Source organism: Haliotis rubra, unplaced genomic scaffold (genome assembly GCF_003918875.1).
Source record: "Haliotis rubra isolate DU_JTF1 unplaced genomic scaffold, ASM391887v1 Scf374, whole genome shotgun sequence".
Taxonomy (NCBI): domain Eukaryota; kingdom Metazoa; phylum Mollusca; class Gastropoda; order Lepetellida; family Haliotidae; genus Haliotis; species Haliotis rubra.
In genome coordinates, this window is record NW_025767051.1 from 192,945 (window position 1) to 205,258 (window position 12,314).

General features: G+C 40.5%; 1 protein-coding gene across 1 annotated transcript; it reads left to right on the forward strand.

The window, feature by feature from the left end:
• The first annotated feature begins 7,360 nt into the window (after nucleotides 1-7,360).
• On the forward strand, nucleotides 7,361-9,984 carry LOC124286068 (somatostatin receptor type 3-like). Its single transcript, XM_046722390.1, has one exon. The coding sequence runs from the start codon at nucleotides 8,109-8,111 to the stop codon at nucleotides 9,135-9,137; it is 1,029 nt and encodes a 342-aa protein (XP_046578346.1). The 5' UTR covers nucleotides 7,361-8,108; the 3' UTR covers nucleotides 9,138-9,984.
• The last annotated feature ends 2,330 nt before the right edge of the window (nucleotides 9,985-12,314 follow it).

A 12,314-nucleotide genomic window follows, 5' to 3' on the forward strand; every position in this document is an offset into this window, starting at 1 on the left:
ATCTACTGACACTAATGAAAAGACATTAATAATGAAATTAGGCACCACTCGGTTTTGCTTGTCATTAACTCCACGTAAACTTCAAATGATATGGACGTTGTCTTGATAAATGACCCACCTATTTACAACGTACATGCACGCTATATGGCCCTCAAGATGGTAATAACGAGTCAATAGAAGCAGAAAAAGCAAATGAAAGAATGGTCAAATAACACTTAGAACTCATGTCATTAGACAGTCCATATTAGTTTCTGTATTTCAATGTTCGTATTTCACTTTGAACACATAATCAGATGATTAATGGTAGATGGAAATACAACTTTTTATTATGATCAATGCTTTGAAATTGTTTCTATTAAGAAATCGGCCATGTGACACCAGCGCAAAGCTTCATTAAATATTTTCCATTGTCAGATTTCCATACTTATGTATACATTTATAGTACAAAATACCAAGTGGCTATGTTGCAAGTGGCTGCCGTGAAGGTAATTTCCAAAGGGCTTGGCATATGGTAAACACAATCCATAAAATGAAATTCAAGATTAGGTACTAAGAACTCAAAATCTGACACAACTGAACCGCGTTCGGAATGATTGTTTTTGTTGTTTTCTAACCTGCTCCGTAATAAAGAATCTCATGAATTCGAAGCTTGTGAACAGAATATCGAAAATCAGATTTCACGATAACCAGGAATGTTTAGTTAGTACGGATGTGGAACTAGTATTTTATTTGATCACTTGGTTTGTGAAGGTGACAGCGCCCGAAAGGTTCGGTTTGATATTTCAAATGATAATTGAATAAACATATGTTTGTATTTGAATGCTACCTATGGCCTTTTTCCACCCTGACATTTACAAGGTTTCATTAGTATCATTACTGAATAAGCAGATTCTCGTTCAGCTTCAGATATATGGATTTAAGTATCTATCCATCTATCATTCCTGTTTCACTTTATTATATCACTTAGAATTTAAGTATATATTCATTAAGCATAACGTCAGATTTGGGTTGGAAGGATAATACACATTTCGATCACAATCATTGAAGATGTACAAATATACCAATCTAACTTACTGGTAACTAGTTCAGTTAACTGCATCAAACGTTTCCGAAGCACATGTAGGAGCGCAAGATCAAGAGATCTTTAACAAAGTGTTAGTGAAGCAAGATGACATTATGAAAGTGTCAATAACGGGATAATCACAAAACATGTCATTTATGAAAGTCATATTAGCGGTACCACGAATCAAGAGGTATATTTACCCGCGAAGATCTGGGTTAAAATTGGTCTTCAGCAGCCCATGCTTGTCGTAAGAGGCGACTAACGGGAGCGGGTGGTCAGGCTCGCTGACTTGGTTGGTATATAATACAAGTGATATTAGCGGTACAACGAATGAGGTATATGATGAGTGAGTGAGTTGAGTTTTACGCCGCACTCAGCACTATTTCAGCTATATGGCGGCGGTCTGTAAATAATCGAGTCTGGACCAGGCAATCCAGTGATTAACAGCATAAGCATCGATCTGCGCTATTGGAAACCGATGACATGTGTCAACCAAGTCAGCGAGCCTGACCATCCGATGCGGTTAGTCGCCTCTTACGAGGTTTATGATGAAAGTGACATTAGTGGTACTACGAATCAAGAAGTATATGGTGAAAGTGATATTAGCAGTACTACGAATCAAGAGGTATACGATGAAAGTGATATTAGCAGTTCTACGAATCAAGAGGTATATGATCAAAGTGATATCAGTGGTACTACGAATGAGGTATATGATGAAAGTGATGTTAGTGGTACTACGAATGAGGTATATGATGAAAGTGATATTAGTGGTACTGCGAATGAAGGTATATGATGAAAGTGATATTAACAGTACTACGAATCAAGAGGTATATGATGAAAGTGATATTAGTAGTACTACGAATGAGGTATAGGATGAAAGTGATATTAGCAGTACTACGAATCAAGAGGTATATGATGAAGGTGATATTAGCGGTACAACGAATTAGGAATATGATGAAAGTGATATTAGCGGTACTACGAATCAAGAGGTATACGATGAAAGTAACATTAGTGGTACTACGAATCAAGAGGTGTTTAGTGAACGTGTTGGTATTGGCACAATAAATCAAGGCGTAACTTGTATTCGAACATTTTGAAAGGCTTGATATTGTATTCATCAATATATATTGTTGCTTTGTGACTGATACTATCTTTGCCATACAGGAAACGGAAACTAACGAAAGGTATAGTGTTGTCACTACCCCTAGTGTACAGTACACAACCCCGTGCACTTAAAGAACCCACGAATCCGTTGGTATATGACCAGATGGTGGCCACATAAATACGTGCAAACACCTAGTTGCGGGTATAGCAACGTGCAGTAAACTTGGACAAAATACTGTGACTATGTGTCCCAGTCCACCCAGCTGTGAATGGGTACCTCGTACGGATGGGAAAGCCGCAATAACTCGGTGCGCCTAGCGGCTGCAAGAGTTGTATACTCCCCAGGAGTTGAGATTGATAATAAGATGTCCCGTTGAGATTGACATCCAATGATCGAGGAAAAACTACCAGCGCCTTGAGCATGCTAGTGGGTGGATATGTGCGCTATATAAATATCCAATAATAATAATAATAATGTCTGAAAACTACGATAGAACCTCATGACTGGAAAGTTACCCCACTTGAAGATGCGGGTTAGATTTGATCTTCAGCAACTTATACCAGTCCAAACTAACGAGATCGAGGGGGGTGGGGTGTGAGTCCACGTCAGTCAAAGTATATTTTATGTACCACAGGCTTAAAAGTATAATGGTTGTTATTTTATTTATAAGCACGGTTTCAATCATGGTTTCATGCTAGTAGTAAACAGTCCTCATGGCCCATAGTGGGATGATCTACATATTACCTTCAGTTATTGGCGTTTTTGTTATTATGTTGTCTTGAATAGTGATATGAAAATGTTGCCGATGTGACTATAAATCGGAGAACTTGAAACTGACACCCGTGAAGATCCGGGTTAGAATTGGTCTTCAGCAACCCATGATTGTCGTAAGAGGCGACTAATGGGAACGGTCGATCTCTGACATGTCATCGTATCCCAGTTGCGTAGATTGATGATCATGACGTTGATCACTGGATTGTCTGGTCCAGACTTGGTTATTTACAGATCGCCGCCATATAGCTGGAATATTTCTGAGCGCAGTGTTAAACAACAAACAAACAAACAAACGATCGATCGATCGATTCCATTAAACAAATAGAACAGTTTCGGTTTCTTGTATAGAATGGGCCTAGTATGGTGATCTACCTTCAGTTGTTGGTGATCTATAGCCTATTTTTATATTGTGTTGTCCCCTATAGTTAAAATGTTTTAGATTCAATTACTAGTTTTACATGTATATCTGTGATACTCTAGTTGCTTTACTGTCCTTTGTCGGCAGGTTTTTATACTATCTATATATATTCTATTTCAATGTCAAGTGTTCCCGTCACGATATGGCTGAAATATTGCCGATGTGACGTTAAATAATAACTCACTCACTCACTCACTGAATAGAATGGAAATAAACTGTCACAAAATCGCAGGAATTGAATATGTTGCAATAGTATACAATGGGAAAGCTTTTAAAGAGTCAAATGAGTTAATATGCATGGATGTAAATCTTCATAAATCCAAATCGTTGGTATTCAATAACCGATGCCTGTCGTTAGAGGCGAGTGACGGGATCGAGTTGCCAGGCTCGCTGACTTGGTTGACACATGTCATCCTATCCCAATTGCGTAGATGGGTGCCATGCGGATGATCACTGGATTGTCTGATCCAGACACGATTATTTAAGACCGCCGCCATGTTGCGGGGATATAGATGAGTGCGACATAAACAACCAACCAAACCAATGCTTTTAGGTAGAAATGCATCCGTAAAATATTGGAAAATTACAACCCAATCAAATAGATTAGCGGTTATTTTCATTATTGCTTCAATGTTCCGGATGTTTGAGGAAAGCAACGAAGACAGAAAGCCGCGAGCTATAAAGGAATCAAAAGAGTGTATTTGGTGATTGTTTCGTGCAGTCCTCCTTGCCATTTAATTAGTAAGAGGGGAGCATATTAATCAGGTTAATCAAAATGGGTAAAGCTTGAAACGATCAAGAACTAGAATAGTAGATGGATGATTAACCGATTAGTGGTGTGGTGGAGTTTTAACGAATCAAAACGGTGTTTGGAGATATGTGATGAAAGTCAGGGCCACAACACGTATTGATCACATTCCATGACTCCTTTTTAGTTTCTACAGATTTCCATGGGATGACGAGCTTGTCTATTTCTGATAACAGAAACAAACCTGGTACATCCAGGGAGTGAGTGAGTGAGTGAGTTAATACTTAACGTCACATCGGCAATGTTTCAGCCATATCGTGACGAGAACAAATTTGACGTTAATAAAGAATGTGTATATTATAAAACCTGTCGTCAAAGGACAGTAAAACAACTAGACTGACACAGTTCGAATGTAAAACTAGCATGTGAAGTCAAAACTAATAACACTGTTTTGACAATAAATATTATAAAAATAGGCTATAGATCGCCAACAACTGAAGGTAGATCACCATACTAGGGACCATGGGGACTAAAAGTACATTTGCTTCCTGCATGGACCCTATTTGGATTTCAGCATCCCTTCACCCGCTGGCGATATTACTGAGTTTAACCATTATTTAAAATAATTAAAGGTTTGGTAGAGCTAAATATACTTCGAATGTTTCGGGACTTCCAGGGAACTTCACTATATTCGTTCTCTAAAGAAGAATGTGTTTATACTTCAATTTCTAACCAGTACCTAAATATATCACAAACGCCCTTGCATTGTGTTCTTTTGGATCACTTTTAGATGGAACTTGTTATAATTTTCATTACCTCACTGACGTATTCAAACATAGAACAAACACTAGAATGATCTGTGTTTAACTGAATTAAACAGTCATGATAATGACTGATACTTAATGCTAGTATGTTTTTGTTTGTTTGTTGCTTAACGCCTCACTCAGCAATATTACAGTTATATGATGAGTCTGGACCAGACCATCATACAACTGGCATATTACTCAGGGCGGCGTTAAACAACAAACAAACAAATCATACGAGAGGAAAGCTTGAAGTGATGCCTGCCTTACGTTTACCACTTTTGTGAGCTGCACTTTCACGGGTATTGAACTGAGTGGGTGAGTGGGGAATTGAACCCGGGTCTTCGTCGTGACGAGCGAACGCTTTAACCACTAGGCTAAACCACCGTCCTTGCGATGTAATGAATTTGGATCGGGATTTAATCCAATATCCTTGCTCTCAGGATACTAATTATATTAACAATCATAAATCAGTTATCAATAAATTAATATGCTCGCAGAAACGTTTGAATATTTTGTTGTTGTTTTCTTTAGATTTGTGACTGGACTTTCATAGTAAATGGCCAGCGAAAATGTGCTAGAAAAATATTAATACTTCAGACTTTTGAAAATTAGGAAACTCTCTACCACAAACATGCCATTGTCGAAAGACGTTTTTGTTAAAAAAGGTAATTGTAGGTGAAAAATACACACACAATTGACGTTGTTTAACAGCTGGTCCGCCTGTTCATAAGTTAGGGAGTGAAGTTTATCAATACGTTTATATTCGTTTCTGGCTGTTTGTTTTTTTATAGAAAATGACATTCAAACAAAACAAATGGTTTGACATGGACTTCCATAAAAGCACTCTTATTCGATCCTCGCAAAACCCGTTTCTAAATAAAGCATTATGTCATGCGAATGGCACACTCGATAACTCACTGCTGGAAGGTAATGCCACACATCAGCATCAATGTAACATATAGCTAGATATTTCTCCATCTACACATGGGAGCTAAATAATGGCGGATGCAGAGTCTCCCAGAGACGAAACCAACGTCGATGATGGAAGGAGTCCGCTGCGACAATTCCCCGACCACGTCAACGGCGCTGACCATTACGCCCACGACGAGATCACCGACGTCGTGTAACCAAGTTCCATGTAAATATGTGAGGTCTGGAATGGGATAAGCCAAGATTGAGCACCCTCTCTCTATTCATAAGAATGCAAAAACGGCAGCACGAAAATGAGCCATGGTTACAGTGAGTCAGGGTGGCACAACTTGATGATGGGGCACTGTGAAGGGTTGTGTCCCGTATACGCTGCTCACACAACCCAAAATACGATCATCGTGGGTTCGAATCCCAGATCGTTTTGTTAATGGTTATCTCCATATTCGAGGAAATTACAAGCGTGGTAAACGTCTAGGTCAACCACAAACTATAAAACTATAAAGCTTGCAAAGATTGTTCAGCATTTCAGCTATAGCACAGTGGGTCAGCCTTATGTTGCAAAACGCCGAAAGTGCGAGTTTATATAGTTTAGCGAGGCCAGGTTATGATGTTACACCGTGGAAAATAATTCAAGCGAATTTAGGATTCGAATCTATGGTGCAAGAGTATGCACCAACGATTGCACTCTTGAGACAACAATCCTAAACAAACTGTCACTTTTAGATTATTGTACCTTCAATTCATAGCGATGTGCTTAATGAGTGAGTGATTTTAGTTTGCCGCACTCAGCAATATTCCAGCTATATGGCGGCGGTCTGTAATTAATCGAGTCTGGACCAGACAACCCGGTGATCAACAGCATATGCATCGATCTGCGCATTAGGGAACCGATGACATGTGTCAACCAAGTCAGCGAGCCTGACCACCCGATCTCGTTAGTCGCCTCTTACGAAAAGCATGGGTTACAGAAGATCAATATTCTACCCCGGACCATCACGGATGCGATGTGCTTGGAATATAATTTCTCTCATGTAGTATCATTAAGTATCTTACAATATAACCACATGGTATCATTGAGACAGTCAAAACATACATGTCGGTGTTTTAATTAACATATTGATACCATTGGGATTTAAAAGAAACATCACGATTGCCAGAATTACGCCATCATCAGATTGACACATCTCAACCATACAACGCTGCCCTGAAACCCGTGAATATTCCAGTAGTCCCCACAGCCAGGAAACAGATGTGCCATCTCGCTACCGCCTCTGCAAAGCCGTCCCCGACTCCGTGGCTGTTAACTGACAGCGACTGTCAATGTGAGTCAGGACGAATCAAACATCACCAAGTAGCCACAGTATGGTTGTATGTCGAGTGAATAGGTTAATCTCTCACTTGCCAGTTAGAAACGACACGCCTTCACCTCACGACCAATCAGATTTCTCATCGATCCGCGTTAGACTGAAGCCCACCACGGTTTGTCCCAGAAGGGAAGGAGACAGCGTGGCAGTAAGGCTGCTGATGGTGGTGGTGGTGACTGCAGTGACGGCCGTGTATGACAACACCTATGGAAACGTTGCATCTCTGATTTGACAATGATCGCACTTGTGGAAACGTTGAAACTCTGATTTTACAATGATGTGAAGTACATCTGTAGAAGAACGGTTGACAACTCAGGCGTGAGAGCCAAAACGTTGCCACGTGTGTTCTGCAAGGCAAGAAATTTGTGTGCTTTTGTGACACTTGGTTTTAACGTGGATGTTCCGGAAAGGTGTGTCTTGGAAACGCCGTGCAAACACTAAATGCTAATTGTATCGGATAAAAGGATATGAGTACCAGCATGTAAGTTTTTCTGCCACTCAGAATCTTGACATTGCTAAGTTTACTTATGGGTATGAAATTGATGCATATCTTATTTGAGGCTCGTAGTAAAAGTTTATGTTTTTCGTCACCTTGCTCACATAGACGTCGTTTCGTGGTTTTCATTGATGTTGTCAATCTATGATAAACAAACATTATTTATTTAAATGATGTCCTTTTCTTACACGTGTAATAGCCATTCGTGAATGTACAGTGTGTTTGATGGGTAGATAGCATTCAATATATACTGTTCTGACAATTACGAGCAATTATTGTCAATGAGCTAAAGTTAACTTTTAAAACCAATACCAACCATCTGTGAAACCCTAAATAACCACTGAAGCAGGTAGCCACAGACGCTGTGATTGATTTGACGATCAGTGGCACTGGTTCCATTAGCAATGGCTTACAATATGACGGACCTCTTCGACAACATGACTGGATACGGAGGAAGTGAACCACCATCCTATGTCTTCGTTCGGCGGCTACAGACAGTGATGTTCCCAATAATCTGTATTGCTGGAACGGTTGGCAATAGTCTTGCCGTCGGTGCTTTCTTCAGTAAATCCTTGCGGAACACTTCCTGTTGTCTATACCTGGGCGTTAAATCATTATCCGACATCGGATTTCTCATCAGTGTGTTCATCATATTCCTGTTTCGTGTCCGAGTTGGGATCATGAGTATACAGGGAATCTGCCAGATAACAATATTTTTGTCCTACGTGTGTCCTTTCCTTTCCATTTGGCTCGTGGTGATAATAACGTTCGAGAACTTCATCCGTATATCCCAACCTGCTCTGGTACCAAGTATCTGTACAACGAGGACGGCCCAAATGGTCATATTCATATACTTTACAGTGTCTGTTGCAGTGTATAATTTCCCTTTCTGGACAACGGGAGTTGACTATGGGATGTGCTCAGCTTTGCCTCAGTTCCAACAAATCTCCATCGTCTATACGTACGTTGACAGTCTCCTGACTCTTGTGTTACCGCTGGTGCTGATGATCATCCTAGTCCCCTTGGTGGCAGTCAGTGCCCTTCAGGCACACAAGAGGAAGATGAGACTCCAGGCTGGGAAGCAAAGGAAGGACAAGAAGGCTTCTCCCGAGGCACAAGTCACTCGTCTCCTGTTTGCTGTGTCTGTTGTGTTCATAGTTCTCCACACTCCAAGTCATTCCATACGGATCAAGGAACTTGTGATGCAGCTCATCTATAACGTTAGCCCGTCTTTCAATGACCTGATTGTGCATAGGATCTTTGAGCTGTTCTATTACCTAGATTACTGTGTAAGTCTAGCTGTGTATTTAATATTCGGTGGTAACTTTAGAAACGTGTTCAGGAAGAAGTACTTCTCAAGGTGCAATAGACAGGAGAAGGAGAAGGAACCTACAACGATGGAATCTCCGGTGTCACAGAGACTGATCAAATGACTGTATCATTTCCGTTTCTTCACTGCTAGTGACGGACCCAATAGACATTACTGTTGTGCTACTGTAATATAATCTGTGATTCAATGACAGTGCTGCATGTCAATGTGGCAATGTGAAATTCAAGGTTTGAATCTGTCCCCGGAAACATATGCTGGTCATATGACAGGACCAAAACGTATCGAGTGTTGGGCTCAGTTATTGGCTGATCGTTGCTCGCATATCGATCACTGGATTGTATGGTCCAGATTTCGATTATTTACAAGCCACCGTAATATAGCTGGAATATTGCTGAGAGCGGCGGTAGACAACAAACCAACAAAGCATGTACGTATTTCCTCTGGACAGGACAAGCATACGTTTTATAGCTGTGATATTTTATTGGGGGATTATGATTTGATGAATCGACAAGAACAAACTACTGATGTACATTATGCATTTTCGGGACGACATTAACAAAATGTTACTGTGACACCTTTCGCCTTTTAGATGGATTGGTTCTTCTTAATGGGAACACAAGTACGTTTACTGCTATAATTTACAATCTTTCCCCCGGTGTATATTAATGGGAAAGAACTTTGAAATATGTTGGCACACACGAAAATTGAACATCTAAACTTTTCTTCAACACTTGATATTGTACAGTATATGCCCGATGGACATATTTTTGCATGATGTTATATACATATTTATGCGATTATTCCACTTATATGTGTTGTTCAGTTGACATGTTTGATTTAATCAGGTTATCATTGGAGTGACAAGATTATATTTTTCACTCTTCTTTTGAACTATTGCTTCATTAATGTCTTTGTGTATTCTGTTACATGGTATTAAATATTTTTCTGCGCATGCGATTCGTATCGTTTCACTAAAAGAAGACAAGGTTACCAGGAAAACCCGTCAGATCGGACCAGCTTAGTTAGAGGCAGGATTTCACTTGGTCGGACTGACCAGGTTACGCTGTTTACAGGTTCTGGAAATCTGTTAAGCTGGTTGGAATCGTTTTTCATCCAGAAAGGATGACAAATTAGCATTTTATTTACCTGACGTAAATGGTGGTGTTGGTGTGTCGTTTTGTGAGGTCCTGTGCATAGAGTCCATGCCACAAGTCATTGAAGTTGGGCAACGTTGGTCACGGATAGTCCCTTGATGGGTGACCGTGTTTGGCAGCTTGACTCCTTAGATTTCTAGACTTCCTGAGACTTCCTGGTCCACGACACCTCAGAAAAGTAAGTTTGTTCAAAATTGCCTTTTCATCCAGCAGTGAATGGGTACCCCATGGGATAAGCCATGTGATTTTTAACCTTCAAGCGACTCACAGGTAGTCTAGGTTAGCCGGGGTAATAATGTCCATTATGTTGTATGCGCCCAGAGCATGCCCGTGCGGCGTGGACTTCATCGCCATGTGAGTGGCCTGATTATTATTATTATAATGACGTGCGTAGATCGATGCTCATAATATTAATCACCGGACTGTTCCAGACTCGAGGATTTTCAGACGACCGCCATATAGCTGCAATATTGCTGATGGGGGTGTTAACCAACAACCAGAATAATATGAGGCCAGATTTCGAAAGATGATCTTGAATGAACTGTGTCCTGTCTCAACGGACTTCAGGTATACTGAAGGAAATGGTACCGGTGTAAGAAAATAAGTCTTTTTGACGCCTGTCACAGAGCCAGTCGATCGAAAGGTGGGTTTTAACGAAGAATTATTTTGTGTATATATCCACTGACACACCTTTCTGAAACTCCCGTGAAGATACGGGTTAGAATTGGTCTTCAGTGCTTGTCGTAGGAGGCGTCTAACGGGATTGGGTGGTCAGGCTCGCTGACTTGGATGACACATGTCATCGTATCCAATTGTAGATATGTACTCGTGCTGTTGATTACTGGACTGTCTCGTTCAGACTCAATTATTTACAGACTGCCGTCATATAGCTGGAATATTGCAGAATGCGGCGTAAAACATCACACACACACACACACACACACACACCACCAAACAAAAACCCCAAACCCCACAACAAAACAGCAAAACTTTCGGAATCACTATTATTTTCCACAAATTCTAGCTCGCAGAAAAAGAGACCTGTTTTCTCGCGTATAGCAAGAAATGGCAGGGGGATGGATTGAATTGTCCCCAGGGAGCTGAAAACGAACTTATCATGACCTCTGATCCATTGTCTCAATAATGTAACTGTATTGTTGATCGTGAACAATTGTACAGATTAACTATTAATGAATTGTCCGTTTGTTTGTTGTCCTGGGTGTAGGGCTTCCGGATTGAGTGGACTCCATATGTGAATGATCCTTGATACGATAGTAAGCTGCCAAACTCCGGCATTCTGGTCAGTAATATTTAAATAAATATCGTTGATTTAATGAAAATCCGGATTGACGGATAGTTTGTAAATAGCAGTATTCCTTTTCTTTATGAAGACCGCCTCCGTGGTGTAGTGGTTAGAGCGTCCGCCCTGAGAGCGGAAGGTCGCGGGTTCAATCCCCGGCCGCGTCATACCAAAAGACGTTAAAATATGGTACTTCTTGGTCCCTGCTTCGCGCTCGGAAGTAATTGGTAAATCAAGGAGTCAGTATAATGTGTCTGCGTGGGGTGTTCATGCTTAACTGTGTCATGGTATCTCAAGTGAGCTTGCACTATAAAGCCAGCTTAAGTCTGGGCTAGTACAAGCAGCCACACAAACACACGCATGAGCGAAATATTCTTAAGTACGTCATTAAACCCCATTTCTCCTCACCTCACACTTCATGAAGATTTCCCAATAGTAATCGTCCGGAATTAGCGGTGTCCGGATCCACGAGGTTTGACTGTATGTGCGTTGAATATATTCCTGACGGAATTTAATGAAAAAATATATTGTTATATATTGCCTGAAAACAATCTTCAGACTTTTATGGAGGAAAAATGGTCTGCCAAAAATAAAATGACTGCCATGTGTTTTTAACAACAAAGATATTTAGACGTACTTTCAATCAAAACAATATAGGTTTTTACAGCTGTAGTTGAAAAGAAATCCAGTCTACGTGAACTTCTAAGCCAGACAGTTCGCGGGGACTGACTAGCAGGACATTGATCTGACGTTGATCGTTGCCCGAGATCCTCCAGTTGAAGGCTGTAACCAGAACCGGAGTGTTTCTCCAAATAGCCGCTTAGAA

Coding starts and splice junctions, on each gene's coding strand:
- LOC124286068 (XM_046722390.1), top strand. CDS start 8,109: ATGGCTTACAATATGACGGACCTCTTCGACAACATGACTGGATACGGA.